This window comes from Pundamilia nyererei, unplaced genomic scaffold (genome assembly GCF_000239375.1).
Source record: "Pundamilia nyererei isolate P.nyererei 1_Seehausen unplaced genomic scaffold, PunNye1.0 scaffold00057, whole genome shotgun sequence".
NCBI classification, from domain to species: Eukaryota; Metazoa; Chordata; class Actinopteri; order Cichliformes; family Cichlidae; genus Pundamilia; species Pundamilia nyererei.
Window position 1 is genome coordinate 2,442,000 of NW_005187458.1, and position 18,345 is coordinate 2,460,344.

The 18,345-nt window shown below is 40.5% G+C and overlaps 2 protein-coding genes across 4 annotated transcripts in view; both read right to left on the bottom strand.

Moving 5' to 3' along the window:
* Window positions 1-4,272: 4,272 nt before the first annotated feature.
* Window positions 4,273-14,926, bottom strand: serpinc1 (serpin peptidase inhibitor, clade C (antithrombin), member 1). The gene is made up of 8 exons (XM_005734271.1): window positions 14,880-14,926; window positions 12,120-12,474; window positions 8,416-8,631; window positions 7,611-7,748; window positions 6,555-6,773; window positions 5,800-5,974; window positions 5,164-5,228; window positions 4,273-4,583 (listed from the first exon to the last, which is right to left on the bottom strand). Exons 2-8 carry the CDS (start codon window positions 12,471-12,473, stop codon window positions 4,407-4,409), a joined length of 1,344 nt encoding a protein of 447 aa, XP_005734328.1. The 5' UTR covers window position 12,474; window positions 14,880-14,926; the 3' UTR covers window positions 4,273-4,406.
* Window positions 14,927-16,866: 1,940 nt separating this feature from the next.
* The window catches only part of stil (STIL centriolar assembly protein), a 10,173-nt gene continuing 8,694 nt past the window's right edge, over window positions 16,867-18,345 (bottom strand). For all 3 annotated transcript variants that reach the window (XM_005734272.1, XM_005734273.1, XM_013911138.1), the window contains exon 16: window positions 16,867-17,990. In XM_005734272.1, coding sequence (XP_005734329.1) covers window positions 17,414-17,990 — 577 coding nt within the window. In that variant the 3' untranslated portion in view covers window positions 16,867-17,413. The remainder of the gene's footprint in view (window positions 17,991-18,345) is intronic.

The following is an 18,345-nucleotide window of genomic DNA, read 5'->3' on the forward strand; positions in this document are numbered from 1 at the left end:
GAGTAGGCAGGTAGCACACAGATGGACTGTTACTGTTTTCTTCTACAGAGCTGTGAAACAGATTCTCAGTGGATGGTCAATTTTTTTATGCAAGTGAAGCCAGCGGCTCTGTCCTCAATCGAGTGATTGGAGATTTTGTCCCAGATGCCACTGCAGCCACTGCCGCTAGGCTCACACTTCAGGCTAACCAGGATATCAGGTATACAAACTCTTTTCTTTTATTCAAAGAATTGGATGTTTACCTTTCCCACGTAGCAGTATGCTAACAGCTAAACCTCAGTGCAGTATGCACGCTGCAGAAATAAAACTTACCTGTAAACAAAAAAAAAAAGCAGCAGGGAAGGCATCCTCATGAGTCGCCGTAGAGGTCGGCAAAACCAAGACTGGGAAATATGAAACAGAAATGAGCATGGTGACCTCAAGACCTCTTTCCACAGACTGTGTGGATGTCTCCCACAGTCTGGGTCGGTGTTTAAGTATGTGGTGATTTTGCCTCTAACAGATGTTTAAGTTTTGTCTGCTGTGTTGGGCTGGAACGTGACTTTGAGCAGGTGTTTTGAGAGAAATCGCGACTTTTAGAAGCAACCAAAAGGGGCTGAATACAATGACTCGTGCAGGAAATATTGCATAAAATTAAGCAAACATTATTCAATTAAGTTCCACTCAACAGTCACCCCAAGGTGCTGTGTATTGTACCCTACAGAATAACGGGGAAAAGCACATTTATAGAATATTTCATGTTCCATAAAGTGACAATCAAATGATTTTAGCTGCTAATTAATAATCAAATTCTTTGAACAAATTCCCCTAAATGGACATTACTTTTGGAAGGTATTTAGTATTTCAACATGGCTCCATCACATTCAAATCAGGAGCTGATTAAAAACTTTTTAAAACCTGCCGTGATTATACAGATTAAACAGTGCAACGTGCTGGGAGGTATGTGACATGACAAAGAGCAGCTCAAGTCATTTGCCTGAACCCGCATCTAGCAGCAGCCAACACGTGACTTTACAGTACATTTGTGTATTTGTGTTATTTCCTGCATCATTTTTCAGGTCAAATGTATCCATTTTATTGTAGTCTTAACATGTTATGTTAGCAAAATAATGTTCGTCTCAATTTCAATTCAGTTTATACAGCGCCGAATCGCAACAACAGTCTCCTCAAGGCGCTTTATATTGTAAGGTAGACCCAACAGTAATCCATACTCAGTAGGTATTATAGCAGTTGAGGACTTTTAAGTGTGGAACTCTTTAGTTTTGTTGATATAAGGCTAAAAAGAAGACGTTGGCAATTACCTGCTATTTCTTCTTGTGTTTAAACGTGAATTACAAATCCACAGGTACAGGGCTTTCCTGCTGCAGAGTGGGCCTTTTCAGGGTATCAACTAGACATAGGATAGACTGTTTCAGCATTGTATTGCTGTTTCTGGCCATTGACCAACAAAAATGCCTTTTATTTCTGAGAAACCCCACCCAAAAGAAAAAAAAACTAAAAGAAATGGGTGTGCCACCATTTTCGTAAAATCCCAGATGCATATACTTGTTTTATCATATATAAAGTCCAGTACCAGAAAGCGTAGCCCGAAACACTTTTTCACCTTCAATAATATTTTCTGCACAGGTCAGGATTCAGCCCCTCTGTTGATTCAATTACCGACATCATGTAGACGATTTAAGACCTGAGCGTTTCTTCATGTGTTTCATAAGAAGTCCGGTTCATTTTGGTTCACTTTGTGTTTTACATTTATCAGGAATTATCCAATGTATAGAAATTTTTTTAGAGCAGCGATCACGAGAAGTACTTCAAAGAGACATTTCTGACAAAGAACAAAAGATTCAAGTTGCACATGTTGACCTGTTCCAGCATTAAGACATTAACTTGGGGTTTCCAACCACCGTAGATCCAGGAACAAACAGATCGGCCTTCTTTTTTGTGTTTCACGTTCTGTTTCTGCTTCCTCCTCTTTGCTCTGAGTTGAAGGAAAGCAGGGAAGACTTCATGTTTTCACTGAGCAATACATCATTTCAAGTTATTGCTGGTAACAAGCTGCTCCCTTCTGGTTCAGTGTGGTCCTACTTGAGAAATCTACAGCAGGAAAAGTTGGCTTAGAGCTGCATTCAGAAACAACTGCATTTCAAACTTGATCATAAGAGAATCGCTCAACCAAGTCTTTCTCTGCTCAAACATGCAGCATTGACAGTTTGCCTATAAGGCACCAACAACAACCCAATCTTCATGAATCTGTCCAGTGGAAATAGATGCGACAGATTTCAGTCTATATTCAAATTATCATTCTGTTGTACATCAGACTTGTATAGTTATACGCAAAAATATTAAGAAACACTTGGTAAAGCAAGCAAATGTGTCTCAATTCACCCAAAATGGGTTGTGAAGTGTAGTGAACACTGAACTGTAAGACGGAAGGTGCTCAACTGAACCAACCTCGGTGAAATGGCCTCGCCTAGCATTCTTAAATGTTGTTCACTCGTCAGTTTTTGAAGTAAACTGGCCTGTATCTGCTGTTTGCCCAATCCCTTGGAGTCACAAACAGTCTCTGTCATTATGCTCAACAACACGAGCGACGCAGTAATGAGTCAGACATGAGTAAATGTTAAGGCTCATCGCAGTGTTCACCGTTACTTCAGCTACGTTTGCTTTAAACACAGATGGCCCAAATCAGACTTTTCCTCCTCAGTGATTTCTCATGTCCGGATCCGCTTTCATCCTCAAACTGTGAAAAACAGCAGAACCTCCTCATGATCCTCACGTCTTTGAGTCAGTCAAGGTTCCAGCTCATTTGCTTTATTCAGAATGCTAAAGTTTAATTCTCTTGTAATAGGTGCAGTCTAAATTTTCTTTTTCCTACCTGGATAAATCCAGTGTTTAGCACATGAATATCCAGTAACATTGACCACAACATGCCTAACCATGAATCTGATCATTTAACTATATTCACGTAATAACTCTTTAATGTTGATTCCTCAGAGTATATCCTAATATATCAATGCAGAAAATAAGTCAAAGTAAACAAATTTTAGATAGTAAATTAACTTTTAATACTGTACTTTTTTTTTTTTCTTGAAGAGGAAGTACTTAAGTTCTGTAGTAGATGAACCTGAAAGGTTTTATGTGAACATCTTTTATGTTGCATGTCTATTGCTAAATCATGTTGGTGGAGGGTGTGGGAGGGTGGGGGGATGTGAGGCCAAAGGTCAGTTAGTTTAGATAAATGTGAAGATGCTTACTTTCACTATGACCACTAGATCACTCACAGGTTGCATCTCCTTCAAAGGAAATAAAGCACTTTAAGTGACAAATGCCACCGACTCGCCTCTGTCTCCAGCAGCATTCACAAACGTGCGCGTGTGAACGTGACACACACATCTGGAATTGAGCACTACTCTCTCACCTGTTTTCCATGAACATGTTTAGAAGTGCCTCAAACTGAATACTGCAACTACTCCTACTACTACTAAAAATTAAAAAAAATGTATAAAAATAAAAAAAAGTTTGTTGTTATTGCAGCAAAACGCTCAGAATTAAAGTATTTTAATGCGTTAAGATTTTCTGCTCTTTAATATTTTAAGTTATTGGATGTAAATCCTCTCGTTTCTTGGCACTCTGTCAGGTGTGGATGGGTTTTTTTTTTTCCAGTCCTTGTGGAGAATCTGGATGGTTTTCAGTAAGCTGAGTTCGGGCTGACAGGGCAGATGCTTCTTGTCCTTCATGTGGTCTCTTTTCATGTTCAGTTCTTTTTCATCTGAAGCCACGGTGAGTATCTCAAGGCAGAGATATTCAGCAACACTGTTATTTCATTTGTTTTGCATTTATTTACTTAAATCATTTACTGTGGAAACACTTTTGAAAGCTGCATCTTTTCTAAGTCACCCTGATCGCTGATTTGAGACCGGGAAGAGGAGACATGAACCCATCCTCAGGGGTGATCAGCTAGTGGATTCCCGGCGCCGGTCCCAAGCTTGGATAAATCTAACTGCTGTGACGTGTTGTTGGGAAATGAGGGAGAAGCACCAAGGCACCATACACCAGCGGGCTGGCCTGGGAACGCCTTGGTGTTCCCCCGGACAAGCTGGAGGAAGTGACTGATGAGAGGGAGGACTGTGCTTCTCTGCTTAGGCTGCTGCCACCGCAGATGGATGGATGGAATTAAATGAAATGAAGTTGAAGTACAGAACAAACGTCTAAAACTTTGGCTAAAAATCAAAAGCCCCACTCTTGAGTGTGTAGTGTATAATGTTGTAAAATGAAGTTTGCATTAGCTCCACATCATACAGCACAGTGCCGAATTGTTATGCAGTATATTTACATTTTGAAATATTTATTACTATATTTTTACGATTTGCGGCTTTTAACAAAGCAGTGATCGCTTCATGTGTAGGGTTTTATTGGTTGCAGGGATCAGCCACACGGCCGGTGAATAGCAGTGTGTTGATGATGGACTCTCTGATGAGCAGCAGAAACGGCCGGTCGGCTGTAAAAACCTCCCTGTACGGATTGAAGGAGCGTCCAACGGCCACCACAGCGGTGGCTGCTGCCGCCTCACTGCCCTCCTCATTCACCTGCAACAGCACACACAGTTGCTTATTAACTCAAATCAAAACCTGTGTCTGAGAGATGAACTCGTATAAATGCATCTCTCTGAATTTATATCAACTGTCAGGATACCAATATGGATTTAGATGTTTATGTTTTAATACCAAACGAAATGATATACAAAAAAAGGCCCAAAATAACATTTAAGGGAAAAACATTTTTTCCAAAAAAGGTCTGGAAATTCAGGACAAATCGTTAAAAAAATAAAATAAAATAAAAACATTTAAAATGGAAACACTACCACTCAAATGTGGTCTTTCATTACAGAAGCACCCCTTAGTCCTGATCATAGTATGTAGAAATGTATGTAGCCATCACCCACCAGTTTGTCATGTTTTTTACCATCTCAGGACTGAAATAACCAAGAAAACCTGCAAGCTCATAGGAAAACAATTTCTTTTTATACTTCTGCATTGGCTTTGCTTCTCAGACCTGGAAGCTACGCTGATCATTCGAATACAGTCAATGGTCCCGACCCACACTTGGAAAAAAGGACTTGTATAATGTAAAACATGCTCTAAGTGATGTAGATAGTATTTGACTGACCTCCAGGAAAGCTTTATGGAAGGCATCTGAGATGTAGAGGCCAAAGTTGCTATCCTCCAGCATCCCTGAAACACAGAAGGAATTTTGTGGTTTTTCTTAACTGTTCATTTATAACTGCCATAATCAAAACCAACAACAGGTCAAGTTGACTTTTTCTGCTTCCCTTCTATATTCAGAATAAAAACGCAGACCACTTAATAGAAGCCATGAAAACACACCATGCTGCAGGGTCTCCTCCATTTATGTTTGCATCAAAACCTGATTTAAATGACATGAATCTTCAGTCTTCCTTTCGTCTTGATGCATGCTCATTCATCCAGGTAAGTAAATCCCCCAAAGTTGATTCTGTTCATCTGGACGTAGCGTTTTCAGTGGGAGAAATGTTTCGTCACTCATCCAAGTGACTTCTTCAGTCTCCGCTGACTGCAGGTTTCCCCAAATTCCAAACATGTTCAGACTGTTAAATGTTTGGACCAAATGTATCATGTTTGACCAGATTGACCAAATATAATTGAATAACATGTATAACAATTATATTTGATTATGTAATGGTATAATCAAAAATAATACTCAAATTCACTTTTAATTCAGTTGATGTGGACTTTGGACTGAGATCCAAAGTTCAGGTTTAAGTACCTGGCAGGCTGGCCTTGTCAGAGCTGAACAGGTCAGTCAATCCCATTTCCTTAAGCTTCTCCTTCAAGCTGAAGCTGTGCTCCACCTTAAAGCGAGGGACCTCAACAGAGACAGTTGTTTCCTTCATCTGATCCAACCAACTGTTCAGTTTTGCCAGGTCCAGAGTCTCCTCCACCTCAAAAAACAAGTACACATAGCACGGAGGTGAAGTACAACAGCAATGAAATATGCACCAGTCAACATTCGACTCTTAAATTACTACATATCTTTAAAAAGGCATTTTTTCTGTAGCTCAAAAATAAAGAAAAAGTAGCAGGACAAAAGACCAAAAGTTTTTATTTGTTATTTACATTCTGCATTTCTGCTTAATGTAATAATGATTCCTTTTAAATTAGTATTATGGCCACTTTAAGTGTGAAATAACTAGTAGGAGTAGCAGGGGCCCTAGTTCAATTCTGACCTGAGGCCACTAATTGTGTGTCTTTCCCCATTTGCTTTCTCCCTGCTTTCCTATGTGTCTTCACTGTACTATTCAATGAAGGCAAAAGAGCCCAAAAGTTTCGTTAAAAACAATAATAAGCAGCATCAGTGTAGGTCTGATAGCAATTATAATTATCTTATCATTTTTAAACTGCTCTTTTCCATGTTGTGTGAAAGGGACAGAAAATGTTATGGTTGTATTTTTCTAAGTCCTTTATAACTGAAACATAATTATAAACAGTAGACAAGATGAGCTGAAAACACAGACGGGTTACCTGACTGAGTGTGGTGTCTCTGCTTGGCAGGATGATCACCATGGTGATGTCGTCTCCACGATATGGCATCTCCAGCAGCTGCACATGATCATCAGGGAAATACTTGTACCTGAACTTGGTCTGCTGGTACATCATGTTGACGGAGCAGGTGCGACTCTCACTGACATGGAAGTCTGTGTTGAACACCTGGTCTTTATCAAACTTGTGCTTCCACTGACCCTAAGAGGCAGAAGGTGTGCTCACTTTCTTATATTATACAAGCTCCCTGTTGGCTCACTCCAAGTCCCCTGACCCATGTTTAATGAATGCATATCCCTTGATACGAATACTGAGACTTTAGAGAAAGCAATTATGCTGTGTGTTTCCCTCCATACCATCACCCCCAACGATTTAGCGTTCTGTGCCTGTAGCTGAAAATGTATGTGGCTGTACTGAAAACATTAGGAGGGTTCAAAAACCACTTAAAAGGCTTCGTAACTTCACTAAATCAAATAAAGTACATGTCCAAAAAGAAAAAGCTGGTTCATAGACTGAACTGGAGCGTGCCTTATCCTCACTACATGAAATTTACTCACTGAGACATAAGCAGACTCAAGAAAGTGGAAGCTATAACGCGCCCATCAACCACTAATCCAAGCACTGCACCAATGTGTTGCCCAGAGATTAAATTCCTGTTATTTTACATCTTTAAAAACCTTATTTCAATCTCAGATCTTAATCTTAAAATACAAATGGGTAAGGTGTTTTAGAGTGAGAAAAAAATGTAATATGGATTTTAGGAAATGCAGCGATATTTCCATTAGAATTCAATGTTTTGAGATGATGGTCCTGACTAACATATAAATATTCCCTTCTGGTTACTTTCTATAAGGATATTAGTGTAAAAACAAGGAAGAACTTTTTACATTTTGATCAAATTGCAGCATTCGTATAGCACCAAATCACAATGACAGCTGCCTCAAGGCACTTTACAGGTACAAACCCTGCAATAATGATGTATGGAGCATGCAGACAAAAATAATTTAGTTTCAGCTGCAGTATTTGGTATTCAAGTACCTTAAAGTAGATGGTGTTCACAAGCACCAGGACTGTGGTGGGATCCAGGGACCCAGCTGGCAGCGTGTCCTGTATTCGGTTCTCTGTCTTGTTGGAAATCCAGTTATTGATGGTGACCCGGGCGTTCTCTGGGTTCTCCTACACCACAGACACAAGGTTATCAGTATAACTGGTGTAAGACAGATCAATGCCCTTTTGTGAATAATGCTAAATTTGCAATCTCAGCCTCCCTAGAGATTTAAGGAAAATGGGATTTTAATGTTAACTATTCAAAGGTGCAGTATACCTTAAACTGAGCGAGGCAGTTTCTGTTTCACACCACTCCCAATCCTAATCAGTACAAAGTTTTTTTCTAAGCCTGACTTTCCTGAATTTTAAAGTATCCAGATGTTCAAACTAAATAGTTCACATATATACTATATATTGATACAATATAAAGGTCCACCCACTATCTTTATAAGCTTACAGTGTGAATACATTTGCTACACTGGGGGATCCAGGCTTCCAGGCTTGCTGGTTCATCTAATCATCTCATCAGTATAAACTGTTTGTATTTGTGCGACTGGCTTTCTGGAAACTCGACAGCTGTCGTAAGTCGGTGTGGTTGAAGTCAAACCTCAAAGCGTTTGACCTCTCAAAAATAAACCTGAAGAAAAGACAAAGGCCATAACGACCAACCACTCTACTCTGGGCTACTGTAGGATGTCGATTCTTTGACTATTATTATTATTCATATTTGGCAGCATCATAAATTCTAGGCTCCAGAGTTCAAAGTTGTCTCAAATTGAGTTCTTTTCATTTTTACCTTGAAGTTGAGAGGCAGCAGTTTGGCTCCATACACTGTCTCGCTAATGTTCTGGTATGTCTCGTTGAAGGTTAATGATTTGTCTCCAAACAGTCGGTTGGCAGATATTAGTTCAGTGGTTTCATCCTTCTTTCTGTACAGACGGCAGTTGAGTTTGGCAAAGAAGAAATGGACCTGATCCGATGTCTTTTCTTTGATGGTATCAAACTCAAATACCTGCAGAAAATCAAAAGTTTATTTTGAGCTACAAAATTGGGATAGCTGTGGCTCTGGGGGTAGAGGGAGTTATAATAATAATAATAATAATAATAATAATGGATTGCATTTATATAGCGCTTTACAATACCACTATTCATTCACTCTCACATTCATACACTGGTGAAGGCAAGCTACAGTTGTAGCCACAGCTGCCCTGGGGCAGACTGACAGAGGCAAGGCTGCCATATCGCGCCATCGGCCCCTCTGGCCATCACCAGTAGGCGGTAGGTGAAGTATCTTGCCCAAGAACGCAACGACCGAGACTGTCCGAGCCGGGACTCGAACCAGCAACCTTCCGATTACAAGATGAACACCCAACTCTTGAGCCACGATCGCCCCGTTTCTTGTTAGTTATCTACTAACAAGAAAGTGATTTGATCCCTGGCTCCTCCAGCCTGCATGGCAAAATATCCTTGGGCATGACACTGAAACTCGAGTGGCCCCCAGTGCATCCATCAGAGTGTAAGTGTGTGAATGTTGGGTTAAAAGTGCTTGGGTATAGAAAAAAGTAATTGTATGAATGTATGTGAGTGTGCACTGGGAGCATCAGAAGCCCTAGGATAAGCAGAGGCTGAGGATGAGTGTGATTACTGGGGGTGAAGTCACAGTTGCAGGTCCCTGGTGTGGTTTAGCTATATAAATAAAATTTACTAACTTAACTGAAAGTTTTTCTCACAGTCTTGAGATGCTGGAGCAGCTTGTTATCCTTTTAAGAATATTCGAAAATGCATGAAAAACCCATTTTCATGTGCTTTGTGGAGTCGGAGGAGACCTTCGACTGTGTCTCATGGGATCCTGTGGGAGGTGCCACAGAAAGTCCTCATTGCTGTCAGTAAGATGGTCTTGTTCCTGATGAGTGTTGAACTTTTTCCAGCTTTGTCTTTGTCACAACTTCTGTTCATTTTTTTATGGACAGAATTTCTAAGTATTACCAAATGGTGAAAGGCTTTGGCGGTCTCAGAATATAGTCTCTGGCTTTCAGGATTGACGTAGATATATTACACCTCCCATGTCTTAGGGCACGATTCTCAGCTGGAAAAGGGTGAAGCTCTCACTCCAGATCAGGAACAAATTGCCACCTCAAGTATCTAAGCAAGTATCTTTCGGGTCTTGTTCAAAAGTGAGTGGAGAGGGGAGATTGGGGATGGTTTGTGGCTGCTTCTGCACTGATGCTGAAGCTGTACAGGTATGTTGTGGTGTGTGAGTGTAAAAGCGATTTACGTCCCCATCCTCATCTATGGTAATGAGCTCTGGATAGTGACTGAAAGAATGAGATCATGGATACAAACTGCCAAAATTAGTTTTCTCTGAAGATTGGCTGGCCTTTCTCTTATAGTTCAGAAAGTTTGGAGGGACTCCGAGTACAGCTGCTATTCTCCCACATTAAAAGGAGCTAGGTGAGGTAGTTTGGGTATCTGACTAGGATGCATCTCTTGCGTGAGGTGCTTCGTCTACCAGGCCATGTACAACCCTTTTAAATAAACAATCAAGATATGATTGTAGTGCAGACTTTCAGCTTTAATTCAAGTAGGTCAATTAACTGTGAATTAACTGTTTGTGAATTACAACCATTTTTATGCATACTCCCTGAATTTTTACAGGCTGAAAAGTTATTGGACAGTTTAATGAAAAGCATTTTCATGGCCCAGCAAGACCTCTTCCCCTGGTATTGCATGACAAAACTAGGCAGATTGTAAAACCTGGAGTTGATACCAAGTGCTAAACTTCCATTTCATAGTTTTAAATTGAAACTTTCGATATGTGGTCTGAAAGATAGCAAAAGCTCTACAGGTTGCCAAATAAACAGTCACATGCTTAAAAAGGCATGCTCTGGCCAGCTCAGTAACACCAAAAAGCCTAGAAGACCACGAAAACCCAAGAGTCAAGAATACTTTTTGGTATCGCCCCTGGTTAAGTGTGGGACCCTGGGTTCGATTAAACCCCCAGACCATTTCCTACACTCACACTCGCTATTGCCATACTTTTCATACTCTCTAGTATGTAAGTAAGCATCCTGGGGTCTTGTTCACGTGTGAGTTAAGAGAGCGATTGAGGACGGTCCTTTCTACGGTCCTCTCCCATAAAGGCAGACAGAAGAAACCAGGATGAACTGGTACCAGAATGATGGAAAGAAAACATTATAAAGAAGGAGAGAAACAGCTCATGATCTGAAGCAGACTGTCCCATAATGCCATGGGTATGTGGTGTCAGTGGTAAATGGACTGGTACTTATATTGCTCCTTTCTACTCAATTGTGACCCCTCAAAGGATATTCTAATACAAGTCTCATTCACTCAATCACATACACACATTCATGTAGTGCTTTTATCTATACTTAAGCACTTTTATCTAAAATTCAGAGACACACTCCGATGAATAGGGGAACTGAGGGGTATCTTGCCCAAGGACACTTCAACATGTGGACTGTAGAATAAAGGACCGACGTTCCGATTGATAGACAACCCACCTGAACCACTCCAAACAGAAACTGCTATCACTGGTAAGATTTTAGTCTCTATTCAAAGACTGAATTCAGGCAAATATAGCGGCTCACTGAATGTGTGAGTCTGTCTGCTGCAAAGATTTCTGCTGTTTTGACTCGTCAACACATATATTGCGTGAAACATATTGCTTCAGTCCTGTGTAAAAATGGACAGACTAACTTTCAAAACTAAAACAGGTGAAGACAGAATTATTAGTCACCCTACGAAAATGTAATTTTAAAAAAGTATTTCCCAAGTGTGCTTTTAACAGAGCAGATGATAGCATTTCCAACATACTAGTTTCCTTCAGAAAGCATAAATGATTTCTATTTGCATACAATAACATCATTATCATGATGTTATCATGATCATCATCATATTGCAATGCTAAAAGTCAAACGTGTATCTTTTTTTGCTGGATAGCAGCCTGCAGTTCTTCACCAGGAGCGACTTATGTTTGGGTTGTTGTTGCGTTGGAAGGCAATGCAATGACTGAGACCCAGTTTTCATACGGATTCTTTGACGTTTTCTGTCAAAATCTTCATATATCCTTTCTTCATAATTGCCCCCATCTAAATGAGATTCCCAGTTCAAAACAGAGAGAAGCATTCCCACAGCATAACACTCCCACTACTGTGCAGATGGTGTTCTTAGATTAAAGTTATGTTTTGATTTATGATTTATTTGAAATGCTTTATTTAAAAGCTCTGTTTTAGCACGCTGATCATTTTAATTCACATAAAGCTGGATGTTAAGACCTATCAATACTGGTAAATTTTGTTTTTTTCTGAAATTATTTTAATATTGTGTGCAAACAGAAATGATTTATGATTCAAAATGCTATGATTGAAAATCCCTTTGTCTGTTAAAAAAGCACTTGGGAAAATTTTGACAAAAGCTTTGGGGTGGGGGTGCGGTTGTCTTCATCTACAACTAAAGGATCACAATGATGCAGCATTTCACCTTCATGATCTGCTTCAGCGTTTCATTGCAAGCTCCGAGTTTGGTCATGGCGAATGCGGTGGAGACGCTGATGGGGGACATGAAGATGTTAGACTCGGGGCTCCTGCCAAGAGCCAGCTGTTTGTACAGTGACAGACCAAAGCGTCCATTGGCCTTTGACAGTTCCCATACTCGGGGATTGGTGAAGTTAGGGACTGCCTCCAGCGATGGTCCGTCAGAGAACTCAGGGCTGCGATAGACACAGTATGGCTCCAGAGAGAGGTCCTTGGGTTTGGCAGAGCAGATGTCTATAGCGATGGCAACAGAGAGGAATGGCAGGAACACCAGAACCAACAGGCAATCGGCAAACCTCATCCTGGAAAAAGGACGAGCAAGAAGTGAGCTTATAATATTGCAGCTCAGTCCATTTGACTTCAGTTTTCTAAGATTTTATTGGAAGTCTGCCAATTTCAAGCACAAGACCTTTTTATTACCACATACAATTGAGTGCATTTTTCATAAGTCAGAATGAAATCAACAGTAGATAACTCTCTTGAAAGAGTGTAAAACAGCTAACTGATCATACGCATAGGAATGTTTTATTTGAAGAGTTTCAGTTCGGGAAGGTTACAGATGATCTTCTTATGGCCTCTGACAGTGGGGGTCATCTCTGTGCTTGTCCTGCTAGACCTCAGTGCAGAGTTCGATACTGTTGACCATAATATTTTATCACAGAGATTAGAGCATGCTGCAGGTATTACAGGTGCTGCGTTGCAGTGGTTTGTACCATATCTATCTAATAGACTCCAATTTGTTCATGTAAATGGAGAGTCTTATTCACACACCAAGGTTAATTATGGAGTTCCACAGGGTTGAGTGCTAGGACCAATTCTGTTTACATTATACATGCTTCCCTTAGGCAGTAACATCAAAGGCATAGCATAGCATAGCATTTTTCACTGCTATGCAGATGACAAACAACTGTATCTATCCATGAGCCCAGATAACACACACCAATTAGTTTAATTGCAAGAAAATCCTAAAGACATAAAAACCTGGATGAACTCTAATTTCCTGCTTCTAAATTAAGACAAAACCCCTAAACGTCTAACCAGTGTCTAACCAGATACTTACTTTGGATGGCATTATCTTGGCCTCCAGTAACACTCTGAGGAACCTTGGAGTTGTTTTTGACCAGGAAATGTCCTTCAATGCACATATTAAACAAATATGTAGGACTGCTTTCTTCAGTTTGCACAACATCTTTAAAATTAGAAATATCCTGCCTCAGAGTGATGCTGAAAAATTAGTTTGTGCATTTAATCCTTCTAGGCTGGACATTTGTCATTATTATCAGGATGTCCTAAAAACTCTGTGAAAAGTCTTCGGTTGATGCATGTTGATGTTGCAGCAAGAGTCCTGACAGGGACTAGAAAGAGAGAGCATATTTCTCCCATACTGGGTTCTCTTGTTGGCTCCCTGTTAAATCCAGAATCAAATTTAAAATCCTTATCATCACATACAAGGTCTTAAATAATCATTATCATTCCCATCTTTTCTAAAAGACCTCATATTACATATAACCCCAATAGAGCATTTCACTCTCAGACTGCAGGGTTACTTGTGGTTCCTATGGGATATAAAAGTAGAATGGGAGGCAGAGCCTTCAGCTTTTAGCCCTCTCTTCTCTAAAACCAGCTCTCAGTTTGGATTCAGGAGACAGACAGCCTCTCTACTTTTAAGATTGAGTTAAAATGTTCCTTTTTTTGATAAAGCATATAGTTAGGGCTCAATCAGGTGACCCTGAATCCTCCCATAGTCAGGTTGCTGGGGGAGTGTTTCTTCTTCACTCACTATGTGTTTATACACAACTCTGCTTTTTGTCATTAGTTATTATTCATCTCTGGCTCTTTTCCACAGCATGGCTTTGTCCTGTCTCCCTCCCCTCACTCCCAATAGGTCGCAGCAGATGGCTGCCCCTCTCTGAGCCTGGTTCTGGCAGAGATTTCTTCCTGTTAAAAGGGAGTTTTTCCTTCCCAGTGTCACCAAGGGGTTGTTTATATGGGTTCATTTAATTGTTGGGATTTTCTCTTTTTTTCCCTCTATATTCTTGTAGGGTCTTCACCTTTGGTGCTATATAAACAAAATTTAATTGAACTGTAGTTTTGGACTCTGTGATTGGAATATAGTTTTTTGATGTACTGTATGTACATATATGGATGTATATATCAACTTTTCCATTGATCTATTATTATGTATGTCTTTTATAGAATGAACATACACTATTAGAATAACAACAAGACAAATAGAAGAGTTCCTTCCATCTTTGTCATCTTCAACTGCTCATTTGTACAAAGCCGGATCTTCTATCCACCGTCAGCTCTTTTAGACAAACTTTTCAAACACTGCTAGCACAGAGACAAAACGCAATCTAAGAGAGAACTAAAATAATCCCAAAGCCAATAAACTAACACAAAACACCAGGAACATGTCGAGCATTAACTAAAAACAGCAGCCAGGATCAACAAAAATACAATATACTCTTTAAACATCAATACTGAATACAAGGATAGCATAAAGTCACAAGTGTGTAAAGTTCAAAACAACCAGAAACATTTTCCCTATCATCGATCGATCATCAACATTTTTAAAATGAGACATTTCCTTCACTAAAGCATGTTTGCTGTGTGGCATCACAAACACGATATTCTACTCTAGTCTACCATATGCATATTTCACTGTTATAGCAGAAAAAGAATAAAATTAAGCATTGGGTCTTACTTGACCAGGTAGAGCCGTGAGTGTTCACACAGGCAGATTTGTGCGGTTTGAGCTGAACTCAGGTCAGTGTCCTGCAGAGCACACAAACAACAAATCAACCTTTGAGACATTGATCCACTGTTAGTCAGAACAATCTGCAGCCATCAACAGAAAGACGCATTCGCCCACACAATGACGACTGGAGCAGTCATCCCACAACAAAACATCCTTAGAAAAACAAATTCTTTACCACTACTGGAACAAAATGTCTTCTGATGATCACAAATCACATATTTAAATATTCGATTTTATGAAACATTTTAAGAAACAATTCTTGGAAAATGTTACATTTGAATTAAAACAGGTTTGACATGGTGAGTCACCTCAGTTCATCCTCTGTCTGGTAAACGATCTTTAAACTCAACTCCACAATCTCTTTGAAACAGCCTTCTTCTCCAAATACTTTGGGACTCTTTTAGTCTTTACCTTAACAGGACAGCTGTGAGAGAGAGAGCAGGAGGACAACACAACAAAAGGCAACACAGGGCAGATTTAAACCCGGGCCACTTCGACAGCAAATGGGCCAACTGCTCAACCTGGTGAGTTAAACCATGGCCCCAAACCCGATTACTTCTGACTGTCTGTATGTGAAAACGGATTTCAACAGCAGGTGGTTGGACAGTCGGTGTTCAAGGTCAGAGCTGTGTACTATGAAAAGGCCATGTTAGGGATGTCCTCTGAGCTTCAAGGATTACTTGTAAATACATTGGCTCTCATTTCCTGTAGTCGGTGTCATTTACGAACAGTTCATAGGCACAAATGTCCGCATAAATTATGCATACAAACATTTCATGGAAAAATCAGTTATTAATCTGTTATATTTTCATACCTGGATTCATTTGAACTTAGCAAAGAAATCAGCAGCCTGGCTGCCTTAGAAATCTATACACAAGCCTTTGAATTTACCACCACTACTACAATAAGCAGTAATAATTATATTCATTATTGCCTTTCAGTCATTATTTACAGTTTTCCAAAGTACCATAAGCCACAAAATGCTCAGAATTAAAGTTAAAAACAATGAAGCCTACAAATGAAGCTAACTAACCTGGAGGGCATACAACAAGTTTTGGAAGGACATCCAACACCATATAGACAACTTTATTAAAAGGAGCTGGTGCCCCAAGACGAAGTGAAGCTCAAAATACAACAATGCCACAGAGCTCTCAGGCCGAAGTAGTGTAGCCTCAGTCAATGGTTTGTTTGCTTTCAGGAATTTCAAACCAAAGAACGATGCTCCTCACTGCATGGAAAAAAAGACGGGGATACTCCGTGGTGACTGGAGGACACATTTTGAACATGATTAACCCACAGAAACTCTGGCAAAGAGAGAGCCTTAGGCACCAATAAGGAGAACGTTGTGGGAGAGGGAAAACCGCCTCCTGCCAAACTACATGTGTACAACAGCAGGCTGGTAATGTACAGCAGCGCAAGCAAGGGAGCAGAGGATTTAAAGAAAAGGAGATCCTGATTCATCTGGAGAAACCAAATGGACCTGCTGCACAGGATACCGCAGAGGTGAGACAGAAGAGGGGTTGGCTGCAAGCCGGGAGATGACAGCCAACAGTCACCAGGAGACGATCAGAGAGACTGCAAAGCTTCACGGGGCACCACTAAGTGACAAGATTGTAACTGAAGGCAGCAGGTTGAACTAAATGCATTACAATAATGAGGAACTTTGTAAAAGATGAAGCTAGGAGTTAGAAAACTCCATATCAAGTAACGAACATGCTGACTACTATTTATGTGGAGTAATGCCATAGCTAATGTTTACTAGGTGATCGTTAGTTTAACAAAACAAAAACCTTTTCTAGAACGATCACGTTTCCTTGGCTCCGGCACGGACAGAGTTCTGGTTCTGAAGCTCTGGTGGGTGTGGAAATACTCATTTCTAACAGAGTACATTTCCAGATGACGTCTGAAGTAAGCAACACCATCAGCTGCAGTTTTAATAGAATTTCCTGGGAAAACTTTATTTGTGGATTCATAAATACTAAAACAAATTGTTCATGAGACATTTTACAGAAGAGGAAAATATGACACAAAAAGTCCGTCAAACACACAAATCTGACCAACTCAATAGACTATTAGGTCATTAACACACTGAGCACACCATTCAAACTTTAATGGTTTTTAAAAAGAAACCAGGTTTCCAGTAAAAAAAAGAAAATAAAATCGTATTAGCAACAGTCCTGAGCTCCTTGAGCAAAGCAAATTCCACTTAAAGTTTAAGAGGTTTGTTTAGTCTGGTTTACACGGTGTCATAAGAGTTTGGGCAGCTATCTTAAATAGTTTAGCCTCCAGCATTTTTCTGCATCCCAGAGAATTGCTAGGACTAAAGACGGCAAATTTCCAGTGACAGCCAGTGTCCATGGAAACCAGGACGTCTATCAGACCAGCTGAGAGTACCTAGGACACACCAGGCTTCAACTATCTATAAAAGCTTAGTGCATATTACAGTTCAATATGGGGTTGCTTTACTGGTGATGCGGGCATCAGAAGAGTTTGGGCAGCTGTCTCAGGCGGCTCAGGTCCAGGATGTTTCCCAGTGATCCCTCTGTCTGACGGAGGTTTGCCCTGACAAAAGATGGCTGCCTGTTGGAATGGTTCTTTTTGTCACTGGTATGTGGTTCAGTGTGGTTGGCTAATAGCTGCATTTTGGGGCGCAGATCCTGGATCAGCTGACTCTGTGGGAGGAACCTCGCATTCACAGCTTCTGTCAGGGGCTCACGATCTGATGTCTCCTGAACTCCCACCTCCTTTTGCTCCAACTCATCTTCGCCATCCTCTTCCTCGATCAACCCATACTTTCTCATGTACTTTCTGGTGGCCAGAGACATGTTACTAGGTGATGGCAGAGAATCACTGGTGGAGGAAGGAGTGAGACTAGAATGAGGAATGTGGCCTCCCAAGGACAGCCTGCTGAGCTGAGAGTCACTCAAGTAGTGCAGGGCAATGGCGTTGGCCTCCAGGCTCAGATCCACGCTGCCTCCTGGACACAGAGCGCTGGCTGTCGGCTCGGAAACACTCAGTCTAGAAAGTACTGCTGCCGGGTTGATGCTGGCCAGAGTGCTGACAGTACACAGAGAGAAAAACAGTCATGACATCGGCTATAAACTTGTTGTGCAGATGCATTACATTCCAACACTGACAGGATAAAGTGTAGCAGCATAGTTAAGATAACGCAGACCTTTCATCTACCTTAGTGAAATGCAAATTCCTCGATAACTTGTGTCTTGTCTGATTTAGGCTGTGCATTTGAGAGTTACACAGGGGAGTAGGGCTGTTCGATATAACCATATATATCGGATGACGATATAAAAACGTCTATCGTTTCATTTTACACTATCGTTTGTTTCGTGGTGTTGCAAAATAAACTGTTTATGGCAATATTTTTTCATTGTTTTGATGGTCACTGTAGTGGCTA